Here is a 12832-nt window from a genome sequence, read left to right on the forward strand (position 1 = left end):
TCAAAAGATAGCACCACTTGTCTTCAGCTGAAACTTCTTTCAAACAACCTCTTTGAGGCAGTGCTGGAATCTGCATTAAGACAGTAGTCACAAAAGTCTGTCAGAAACTTATCTTCAGGATAAGCGTATCATTTCAAGATAGCAAAGAATTCGAAATATAAGGGCTTTACTGGTGGCTCAGACAGTAAAGAATCTGCCTGTAATGCATGAGACCCGGGTTCCTTCCCTGAGTAGGGAAGATTTCCTGGAGAAGGAAATGGCAACCCATTCTATTACTGTTACCTGGAGAATTCCATGGACCAAGGAGCCTGGTGGGCTCTAGTTCATGGAGTTGGAAAGAGTCAGATACAACTGAAAGACTAACACACACATACACACACACACACACAGAAATATAATATGGAAAAAAATCCAGGATTTTGATTTATATAGACATATCAGTGACTTCTAGCATCATGATTATTATACTATAGCCACCAAAGCTTACCTTTCCTTTACTGATGATAAAGAAGGTGTCCCCTCTTGCACCTTGCCTGATGATATATTCCCCATTTTCATAGTGGGTCTAAAAAACAGAAACAGTAACAGAAAAATAAATTAAGAAAGAAGTAATTTACTTAACAGCTCAACTTCTTCGAATACTATTAGCTCCTAAGGGAAGAATTCATCCTTATGGAGTTTTACCCAAGGCTAGAATCCATCATTATTTAAGAATGATTAATAGTCAATGAATACAATGATTACAAAGAAATCATTTCTATCCTGCTCATCTTAAAAACTATTTCTTTAGTGCCATTTTTCTGGGTGATTATATCTTCAAATTCATTCATTTTAATAGTTTGATGAAAATATTTCTGTTTCCCATCATCTGAGCATGAAATAAAACAGCAGAACTGATCATTAAACATGTCTTTTTGTATTATTTTATCTGTCATTTCCATTTGGCTTTAGTATTTTTGTGATGATAGCCTTTTTTTCTTTTTTCCCTTCTGAGAAAGCCCTATGGTATCTAGCATTTTTAAAGACCTTCGTTTTGAAACGAGGTTGATTTTTGGTGGGGGTTATATGGCACTCGTCACTTTTTAAGGCACTGCTTCAGGCTTTAATGTCCAGCTTCAGCATTTTAGATTTGGCCATGTCAAACAGAATGTGTTTATTTTATGTACTGAATCCTGGTCCAGCATCTGTGAGCTTGTAAACCACCAAACTAGGAGCAAAGTAAGACTGCAAGAGGATTATCACAGTCAGTGTGCCAGAATTCTGATTCGCACACAGTTACTAGGTTGAGTCCCTGAGTGAAGACTGGTCCTGCAATAAACAAAAGTAATTACTATAAGCAGAGGTGGGAGAAAGTGTATTGCTGGGTCAGGAGGTATAACAGAAAACTGCAAACTGCACCATCTGGCCCTGCCTTTCTCTGAAGCTTAGCAAGGGAGGCATATTTGGGGAAACAAAATGTTACTTTGTGTACTCCTTAGGAAACAGATTTCACAGTTTGCATGTAATGCACACCAGGCCGATGGCTGTGATTTGTCCTGGTACTTCAACACTGTTTCTTAATATTTTATTCACCCTTAAAATTACCTTTCATGAATACTAGCTATTAAGAATAGCCATGGTTTTCATTGTACATCAAGAAAATTAACGTACCACCTGTTAATTGTTTTTTAACTCATGTATTTCCCTAATAACAAGTTCTCTAAGTAAAAAAAATTCCTCCTTATTTCTTTTCCCCAATCTCCACCATTAGACGGTATACACAGTCTGGTATCTTTCAAGACTTTTTCCTATGCTTTTAAACATATATCAAAGTGCATATAAATATTTATTTCTAAATAAAAATAAGATCATATAATACGTATTCTTCAACTGACTTATTTTATTTAACAAAATATCTGTGTTCCATTTGTAAATCTTGTTGCTTAGAAAGCAACAGAGGAAATCTCTTTGCAATGAGTGGATATGAAAAACAAAATCACAATAGTCTATTTTCATGTATTCATTCAAGAAACATTTCTGAATGACTTGGAGTCAGGCCTGGTAATCGTCACTGACGATACAAAGATGATAAGACAAAAACCACATGTCAGTTCCATCGGAGAGCCTGCCTTGATATGGTGATGTTGTGTAGCACACGGTCCACTATAGTAGCCAGTAGCCACGTGTGGCGACAGAGATTGAAATGCTGCCAGTGTGACTCAGAAACTAAAATTTAACATATTTACATAAATTTAAATGTAGATACTCACACATGGGGATATAGGTGGGGAAACAGTGGAAACAGTGTCAGACTTCATTTTTGGGGGCTCCAAAATCACTGCAGATGGTGACTGCAGCCATGAAATTAAAAGACACTTACTTCATGGAAGAAAAGTTATGACCAAACTAAATAGCATGTTGAAAAGCAGAGACATGCATGTTGAAAAGCAGAGGTGAGGGAAAAGCCTACAGCTATTACTCATTCATGTCTTTTTTCCTCAGATCTTTTTATGTAAAATGTTGATATTTTGTTCATTATTATTATTATTATTTTTTTGCATTCTGACTTTCTGAGATATTGCATTAAAACATTATCTTGAAAATCTAAAAAAAAAAAGAAAAAAGAAAAGCAAAGACATTACTTTTCCAACAAAGGTCTGTCTAGTCAAGGCTATGGTTTTTCCTGTGGTCGTGTATGGATGTGAGAGTTGGACTGTGAAGAAAGCTGAGCGACGAAGAATTGATGCTTTTGAAGTGTGGTGTTGGAGAAGACTCTTGAGAGTCCCTTGGACTGCAAGGAGATCCAACCAGTCCATTCTGAAGGAGATCAGCCCTGGGTGTTCTTTGGAAGGAAAGATGCTAAAGCTGAAACTCCAGTACTTTGGCCACCTCTTGCGAAGAGTTGACTCATTGGAAATGACTCTGATGCTGGGAGGGATTGGGGGCAGGAGGAGAAGGGGACGACAGAGGAAGAGATGGCTGGATGGCATCACTGACTCAATGGACGTGAGTCTGAGTGAACTCTGGGAGTTGGTGATGGTCAGGGAGGCCTGGCGTGCTGCGATTCATGGGGTCGCAAAGAGTCAGACACCACTGAGCAACTGAACTGAACTGAACTGACTCACACGTGGCTAGTAGCCACTACCTGTATAGCACAGGTAGTAGAAAAAACTGACAAGGGAAGGGTTACAATCTATAGCAATAGGGCAGGGGTACGGGTGGGACACCTTCCATACCCATAATGTTTCTTTCTTTTGAATACAGCTCAATTAGTAGAACTCAGGACCGCTTTCTGCCCTTTTCCTCACTCTGTACCAGAGGACATGGGGTCATTTATCTGACTGATAAATTTGGAAATAATCTGTATGTTCATCTCAGCCTCTCATCACTTTCAGGTGGGTGGGTGCCCCCCCACAGGGGGCTGGCACTCTTTGCCGCTTCTCCAGGGCAAGAATCTTCTCCACTGCACAGTGAGCTTGCCCCTGTCTGGGCTTCTGTGACAGGACAAGTAAGTCTGCTCAAACAGAGTTCCAGTTGGGAAGCCTATTTATCTCTCATTCCTAAGCTACATTCTAGCCTAGAGCTTATTAGTGATACTAATAATATTTCCTCTGGAGAAGGAAATGGCAACCCACTCCAGATTCTTGCCTGGAAAATCCCATGGACAGAGGAGCCTGGCGTGCGATAGTCCATGAGGTCTCAGAGAGTTGAACACAACTGAGAAATTGAGCACATTGTTTAGTCCATAGTTTAGTGATATTTAGTCCATAGTCCACAGTTGTAATGGCACCCCACTCCAGTGCTCTTGCCTGGAAAATCCCATGGACAGAGGAGCCTGGTAGGCTGCAGTCCATGGGGTCGCTAGGAGTCAGACACGGCTGAGCGACTTCACTTTCACTTTTCACTTTCATGCATGGGAGAAGGAAATGGCAACCCACTCCAGTGTTCTTGCCTGGAGAATCCCAGGGACGGGGGAGCCTGGTGGGCTGCTGTCTCTGGGGTCGCACAGAGTCGGACACAACTGAAGCGACTTAGCAGCAGCAGCTGCAGTTGAGAACGAATGCTTCAAATCTTGTTTTGTAGACCCAAAAAAGCAATTTATTATTTACTAAATGTTAGTAAGATTATTCTCTGGTCTCCCATGGTGTCGGCGGGGCTACCGGCAAGGTGTAATGCCTCCTGCTTATGAGCATTTAATGCCAGTTGCTGGCTGGAGGCACAGTTAGGACTGTCAGCCTCTGTTTTCCCCCACATGAGCCTCTCTACGTGGCTGCCCAGTCTTCTCCATAGCATGGTAGTTGGCCCCTGGGAGTGGGCCAACTTCTTACATGGCAGCCCGCTTCCTGTGATGCAAAGCAGAAGATGTCAAGCTTTCCCAAGGCCCCAGTCCCCTATCATATATGCTGCCTTCAATGAGTTCAAGCAGGTCCCAGGCCGATCCAGGCACAAGGGGAAGGGACCGCACAAAGGTGTGATCCCCAGTAGATACGGTCCATCAGGAGCTGCCAAAACACAGTCTGGCACACACCTCAAACTTCAAGTGTACTGAACTGAGTTCCTGGCATCCTTTTTCTAGTCCTGCTTCTCCCAAACCCAATGCCAACTTCAGTCTTTCTGGGTGCTTGGGCCAAACACCTTGGAGTCATCTTTAACTCTTCTATCTCACAGGCCACGATTGCTCTGTCAACAGACTTGGCTGATTTACCTTCCAAAAATGCCCAGAATTCAATCATGCCTCATATCTGTGACTATGACTGCCATCTTTTCTTACCCAACCCATGCAGTCATCTCCTAGCTGGGATCTCTGCTCTGGCCAGGCCCCTTCAGTCCCTTCCCCACATAGCAGCCAAGTAATCCCATCAACAATCTGTGCATGCCCCTCTGTTCACACCCCTGTAGGGCCCTTCTACACATGTACAGTGTCCTACAGAAACTACAATGCACTAATAGTTCCTGTTTGTTTGCTTTTTTCTTTTATTGCTTCACTAACCTCACCTCCCACCTCCCCCTCTCGTTATGTCTGTTCTGTTCACACCACCTTCCTTGATGTTCCTTGAACACCCAGGGGTAGGCCCATCTTAGGCCCTTTGCACAGGCTTTTCTCTCTGCCTGGAAGGTCCCTCCATCCCAGGTATCTCATGACTCTTTCATATCTTTGCCCTAATGTCGCCTTCTTGATGAGATCTTTCTCAAACTTCCCTTTAAATCTGTTTGTCTTCTCTGTACTTGTAACTCTTCTTAATTTTCTATGTAGCACTGACCACCTACATCTGTCAGAGTTCTGGCAGAAGAAACTGCCCCTTGGGAGAGGGAGGTGATCAAAGAAGGATGAATGTTGGGAGAGAGGAATGGATTAGGGGATCAAAGAGGGCTGGTGGTAAATGGCCAGGGAGCAGGATTACTGGATCCTGCTGAGAGCTGAAGCCATGGGACAGATAAGCTCAACAGGAGCAGGAGCTGTAGCTTCTGATAAGGAACTGCTGCTGCTGCTAAGTCGCTTCAGTCATGTCCGACTCTGTGCGACCCCATAGACGGCAGACCACCAGGCTCGCCCATCCCTGGGATTCTCCAGGCAAGAATACTGGAGTGGGTCTGATAAGGAACATCCACTGCCAAACCCCTGCTTGGTTTGGGGAGAACTGAGGGATAAATACCCTGACTTCTCTCTTCTCTAACTTCTAGTCTCCTGATGAAGCTCTCCTTGGCTGAACTCAGCTGGAAGTCGTGAGACAATGGAGTCAATGGAGCCCTTCTATTCAGATCAGCTTCTAGGCAGTGAGAACGCCAGGAAGAATGACAAGTTTCAGGTCCATGTTTAACATGTCATTCAGCCATTTATCAATGTTTTCCTCCACCAGGAGGAAGGAACTCTATGAGGGATTTTTATGTTGCTCCCTGTTGTGTCCCTTGCCACTAGAAGAATGCCAAGGTGTTCACTAAATATTTGTCAAATGAACAGTTTACATTATAAGAATACTTAGTCCATCATATAACAAGAAGTCTGAAAATTGAGCAGTTCCAAGGCTGGTCAATTTGTTGGCTCAAAAAGTACTGTGAAAGACCAGGTTCTTTCTCTGTTTCATTTGACTTGTCCTCACTGGAGGGGTCCTTATGGTTCCAGGATGACTGCCACTGCTCCAGTCATCACAGCTGGGTCAGGCGCAGAAAAGGTGAGTTTCTCATCACCACTAGGCTAGGCTAGGCTAAGGTGCTTCAGTTGTGTCCAACTCTGTGCGACCCCATAGACGGCAGCCCACCAGGCTCCCCCGTCCCTGGGATTCTCCAGGCAAGAGCACTGGAGTGGGTTGCCATTTCCTTCTCCAATGCATGAAAGTGAAAAGTGAAAAGTGAAAGTGAAGTCGTTCGGTCGTATCTGACACCTAGCGACCTCATGGACTGCAGCCTACCAGGCTCCTCCGTCCATGGGATTTTCCAGGCAAGAGCACTGGAGTGGGGTGCCACTGCCTTCTCCGCATCTTACCACTACTTCTAGGTAAAAAGTCTCAGAGCCTCCTAGTGATCATGTCCTTATGTCACCTCTGAGTTGCATACTTGTTCTTAAATGAATATCTGGTGAGATTAAATAACAATTCCAAATGGTTCTTATTAATCAAGCTAACCCACTAGGGCTGAGAAGAAACCATTTAAATGAAATAAAACTCTGGAAGTGGAAAAATGGAAAGAAGGGATTGTGGAGACACCCAAGAGGGTATTTAATTCATGGAAAAACCCAAACAGACTCTGAAGGGTCAGGGCTGAGATGTAGATGGAATGAAGAGAAGGGGCTAGTAAAGCTGGGATGGTAGGTTGTAACAATAGATTCAGAGTCCACAGAATCCACTTCAAAGATCCACTGAGCTGTGGTGAAGGACAGGGAGGCACCTGCCCCGAGTGACAGTATGGTGACCGACTGAACTGAACTGAGGGAGACCTGGGTTTGATCCCTAGGTTGGGAAGATCCCCTGGAGAAGGGAATGGCTATCCACTCCAGTATTCTTGCTGGAGAATTCCATGGAGAGAGCCTGGTGGGCTACAGTCCATGGGGTTGCAAAGTCAGACCTGGCTGAGTAACTAAGCACAGCACAATAGATGATCCTCAGTCTCCCAGGTGGCGATGGTGGTAAAGAATCTGTCTACCAATGGAGCCACAGGAGACTCAGGTTCTATCTCTGGGTCAGGAAGATCCTTGGAAGAGGAAATGACAACCCAGAATACTCCAGTATTCTTGCCAGGATAATTCCATGGACCGAGGAGCCTGATGAGCTACAGTCTACAGGGTTGCTCAGAGTTGGACACAACTCAGCACACATCCATAGACGATCCTAACAGATTTCTGGAGAACGTGCCCCAGTACTTGACCCCCACCTTCTCCCAGAAGCTCTGGCTCTGGTTGAAGCTGGAGTTCAGAGCCAATCAAGAGCTATGGCAAAACGTGACTTCCTCCTTATCTTTGGAGCCATGGCTCATCTCATGGACATTTCACAATAACTGTAGAAGGGGTTATGGTTAAAACTCCTACCGTTTTAGCAAAGCTAAAGAAAATATAGCCTAAGTAACTGTTTCAAGGTCACACCCCTGACAAGAAGTGGAGGGGGACCTTTTCTTTTCACATTTCATGAAAACCTGTAGAGGAGATGGAGGGAAGGTTAGGCCATGCCCTGACCTGTCTGTTGCCAGGCAGTTTGGTGTGGGCAATAACCAGGCCCTATTATGTTGCAAAGAAGAGAGGCATCTAAGTCACAAATTGATACACATTGATCTATTGATACACAAATACATCCTTCACAGCCTCCTAGTAGAAAGTGATAGAAATTCAACCACGACTGGTAAGTGAGAAGGTACTGAGTCACAAAACAGCATAGTCCAAAGTTAATGATGTCTGAAGTGGCTGATTCCAGGGGTTAAATCATGGTGCCAGCTCTCCTCTCCTCACAGCTCTGTGTGACCCATGTTAGCTTCTCATGAGGCTCTAGGGCATGCCAAGATCACAGTGGGCTTCCCTCAAGTTCCAGACAGCTGGCTCTTTCATAATTCTAATTCTTTTATCCCAGAGAGCAGAAAGTTTGGCAGGGATATCCATAATGTTTTTATTTAACTCATGGATATTATCGAATCACTTCCATATGGTTTTATAACTCCAAACCCACAACTGCTGTATCAATTCTTCTAGTTTACCTGCATAGGCATGCACTGCTCATATTTCTATGCTGCATAAGCTCATAAAATTCAAAGGTCCAGCAAAGAGCCTCTGGGACAGTGGCCAAAGGCAGTCCAAGTTTGGGAAAGATGACATCAATGGTGTCATAATACCAGGACTCTAATGGCCATGTTATCCTGAATCATTCAATTGTGCCTGAGGGGAAGATGATCACGCATGCTGATTCTTCAAGAGTCTCTCTAATTATGTTCATCAAATGCCAGCAATTTCACTGTTTTATGAAGGTCACTTTGCCATTTTCTTATTTCAAATTAAATCAAAAAAATATACAGAATTTAGAAAGGGAAGTTCAGTTCAGTTCAGTTCAGTCGCTCAGTTGTGTCTGACTCTTTGCGACCCCATGAATCACAGCATGCCAGGCCTCCCTGTCCATCACCAACTCCCGGAGTTCACCCAGACTCACATCCATAGAGTCAGTGATGCCATCCAGCCATCTCATCCTCTGTCCTCCCCTTCTCCCCCTGCCCCCAATCCCCCCCAGCATCAGAGTCTTTTCCAATGAGTCAACTCTTCGCATGAGGTGGCCAAAGTACTGAAGTTTCCAGCTTTAGCATCATTCCTTCCAAAGAAATCCCAGGGCTGATCTCCTTCAGAATGGACTGGTTGGATCTCCTTGCAGCCCAAGGGACTCTCAAAAGCCTTCTCCAACACCACAGTTCAAAAGCATCAATTCTTCGACACTCAGCCTGCTTCACAGTCCAACTCTCACATCCATACATGACCACAGGAAAAACCATAGCCTTGACTAGACAGACCTTTGTTGACAAAGTAATGTCTCTGCTTTTCAATATGCTATCTAGGTTGGTCATAACTTTCCTTCCAAGGAGTAAGTGTCTTTTAATTTCATGGCTGCAATCACCATCTGCAGTGATTTTGGAGCCCAAAAAAATAAAGTCTGACACTGTTTCCCCATCTATTTGCCAAGAAGTGATGGGACCGGATGCCATGATCATTTTCTGAATGTTGAACTTTAAGCCAACTTTTTCACTCTCCACTTTCACTTTCATCAAGAGGCTTTTGAGTTCCTCTTCACTTTCTGCCATAAGGGTGGTGTCATCTGCATATCTGAGGTTATTGATATTTCTCCCGGCAATCTTGATTCCAGCTTGTGTTTCTTCCAGTCCAGCGTTTCTCATGATGTACTCTGCATATAAGTTAAATAAGCAGGGTGACAATATACAGCCTTGACGTACTCCTTTTCCTATTTGGAACCAGTCTGTTGTTCCATGTCCAGTTCTAACTGTTGCTTCCTGACCTATATATAGATTTCTCAAGAGGCAGGTCAGGTGGTCTGGTATTCCCATCGCTTTCAGAATTTTCCACAGTTTATTGTGACCCACACAGTCAAAGGCTTTGGCATAGTCAATAAAGCAGAAAGAGATGTTTTTCTGGAAGTCTCTTGCTTTTTCCATGATCCAGCGGATGTTGGCAATTTGATCTCTGGTTCCTCTGCCTTTTCTAAAACCAGCTTGCATATCAGAAAGTTCACGGTTCACATATTGCTGAAGCCTGGTTTGGAGAATTTTGAGCATTACTTTACTAGCGTGTCAGATGAGTGCAATTGTGCGGTAGTTTGAGCATTCTTTGGCATTGCCTTTCTTTGGGATTGGAATGAAAACTGACCTTTTCCATCCTGTGGCCACTGCTGAGTTTTCCAGATTTGCTGGCATATTGAGTGCAGCACTTTCACAGCATCATCTTTCAGAAAGGGAAGGAATCCTAGCAATTAGGCAGATTCTTTTATGGGTTTCCATAGTTATGAGGATAAAAGCCAAAGTCCTTAACATAGCCTGTAAGATCATCTATAGTCTGCTCCATGCCATCCTTCTCAGCCTCTTCTCCTTCTCCCCAACTCTTCCGCCCAGCCCTGCTGGCCCTCGTAGGTCCCTTTGTCAACTGTGTCACATCCCTTCCTACCATCAGGAGTAAGCCTGCCATTGCTGTGCACCCACTGCTTCTTGCCTAATTCTTTTTCAGACCTTAGCTTTACCTGACCTGGCATATCCTTCTCCTCTACATCTACACCCACACCCACACCCACATACACAAAATCAGGTCTCCTTCATTGCCCTTTTCTGAGTTTATAGTTATTTATCTACTTATATTTTTGTGATGTTTTCTACCAGATTTTAAGTTCTACTGAAGGCAAGGACTGTGGTTGGTTTTGTTCATTCTAATATCTTCAGAGCTTAACATAGAGCTTGGAACATAATAAGGACTCAAAAAGAATGAGATTGGGTCATTTGTAGAGATGTGGATGGACTTAGACTCTGTCATACAGAGTCAAGTAAGTCAGGAAGATAAAGACAAATATTGTATACTAGCACAGATATGTGGAATCTAGAAAAGCAAGACAGATGAACCTATTTGCAGGGCAGGAATAGAGATGCAGATATAGAAAAGGGCCATGTGGGCATGGGAGTATGGGGAGGGTGGGATGAACTGGGAAATTAGGTTTGACATGAATATACTACCACGTGTAAATAGATAGTGGGAACCTGGTATATAGCACAGCAAGCTCATCTCGGTGTCTGTGGTAATCTAGATGGGTGCGATGGAGGGAGGGTGGAGGAAGGGGAGGGGATCTAAATATACATATAGCTGATTTATGCTGTTGTATAGCAGAAACTAACACAACAATGTAAAGCAATTAAACCCCAGCAAAACAAAACAAAACAAAACAAAACAAAACAAAAAACCTAATTGGATGAATGAAGCTTAATCTCCATCTTCCTAGCACGACACATGGTCAAATCCCACAAAAGGCCTCCACCTCCAGCAGCTGTGCTGAGACCAGCTGTCTTGCACTATCTCCCCTGTTAACTCCCCAGTCCAGGCCAAAACTCACATCCTGTGTTTTGTCAGTCCTCCCATCTGGCCTTCCTGCTCTGGCTATTGCCCATCCATCCTATTCCACACCATTCCATCTAGTCTTCTCTTGACGACCAAAATGACCTTTCAAATAGCAAATCAACTGAAATCACTTTCCTGTCAAAAACTTCCAATGGCTCCCTGCTACAATCAGCATCCTTAGCAAATTACTACACTCTGTAAAGTTCTCTGTATTGTGGCCCCTACCTCTCCATCCTCATCCCCTCCCATTCACCCTTGTTCATTCTGTTTCAGAAATGCTGGCTCTCTCTCTGTGCTTTCTCTCTGTCCTTTCTCTCTGTGCTTATCAGATTGGACCCATCCTCAGAAGTCTACATCAGTATACTCCATCTAGAATATTCCCCCTCAGGGTGTTGGTCATTATCTTATTCTCATCAGCGAGGTCTCAATAAGGCCTTTCCTTACCACTCTTATAATGTGCCCTCTACAGGAATGAGGATTCCTGTTCTATCCTACATATGTCCTTCTTTTACACTTTTTATTTTAGAAAGTTCTCTAAAGTTGTGATATTGTGCTTTGCTGCTATGAAAAGGCCACTGGACACTTCAGTGATTACTTGATGTAAACCACAGCTACAAACCACAGCACAATGGAGCCTCTGCTGAGAAAGTCTTCTATCACAACCTTCATGATTTGAAACTTTTCTTAATTGCTGGAACCCTCTCCCTCTGTCACCTGCTGCTCAGAGGATTAAGAAAACTTCACATTATATCCATTCTTTGACTTAGAACAATGCCTAACACACAACAGGCATTCAACATATAATCTAGACAAAGGATAGATTTGGTCCAAACTCCTATATTTTGAATGAGAAAGCTGGGTTATAAGTCATAGATTATAGGATGGATAGAGAAGGGTAATTGACAATATGTCTAAATATAAGCTAGATATCCCCCAAAGCTAATAACTTAGAATAAATATTTCCAAAACTTGTGAATTAGGAAAAGCTAATCTTCTTTTTGCCACTAGAAAAAAAATGAATATAGATTTTATTATTGATATGGATGTGTGGATTCTCAGAATTTAACATTAATATGTAAATATCCACTTAGACTTTTCAAAATGCTGTACATTATGCTGACACTTGGCAGAAGGCTTAGAACAACACTGGATACAGCACTTTGAGGCCTTGGGAGTTATTTCTTGGTGAATGTATGGTTCATTTTCACTTTTCAGATAAGACTTATAGCTATTGATGTCAAACATGTACTTTTTGGGGGGTTTCCCTGGTGGCTCAGACGGTAAAGAATTTGATGCAATTCAGGAAACCTGGGTTTGATCCCTGGGTTGTTAAGGTCCCTTGGAGAAGGGAATGGCTACCCATTCCAGTATTCTTGCCTGGAGAATTCCATGGACAGAGGAGCGTGGCAGGCTACAGTCCATGGGATCACAAAAAGTCAGACACAGCTGAGTGACTGACACCTTTACTTTTCACACCTGTGATTTAACTAGTGTTTTATTTTCAGCTCTCAACTCTAACATAATCTTTAATTGAAGTTCATTTAATATAAACTAATATAAATAAAGGACAAAAATGGTATGGACCTATCAGGAACAGAAATTATTAAGAAGTGGCAAGAATACACAGAAGAACTGTACAAAAAAGATCTTCATGACCCAGATAATCATGATGGTGTGATCACTCACCTAGAGCCAGAGGTCCTGGAATGTGAAGTCAAGTGGGCCTTAGGAAGCATCACTATGAACAAAGCTAGTGGAGGTGATGGAATTCCAGTTGAGCTA

The 12832-nt window shown here is 43.2% G+C and overlaps 1 protein-coding gene across 9 annotated transcripts in view; it reads right to left on the reverse strand.

Moving 5' to 3' along the window:
• Window positions 1-12832, reverse strand: part of PRKG1 (protein kinase cGMP-dependent 1) — a 1415798-nt gene that overhangs the window by 249933 nt on the left and 1153033 nt on the right. For all 9 annotated transcript variants that reach the window (XM_086379150.1, XM_086379151.1, XM_086379152.1 and 6 more), the window contains one exon: window positions 488-565. In XM_086379150.1, the coding sequence (XP_086235276.1) occupies window positions 488-565 (78 nt within the window). The remainder of the gene's footprint in view (window positions 1-487; window positions 566-12832) is intronic.

Source organism: Bos grunniens, chromosome 26 (genome assembly GCF_055505025.1).
Source record: "Bos grunniens cultivar Pamir isolate PY7600 chromosome 26, Bosgru_T2T1.0, whole genome shotgun sequence".
NCBI lineage: Eukaryota > Metazoa > Chordata > Mammalia > Artiodactyla > Bovidae > Bos > Bos grunniens.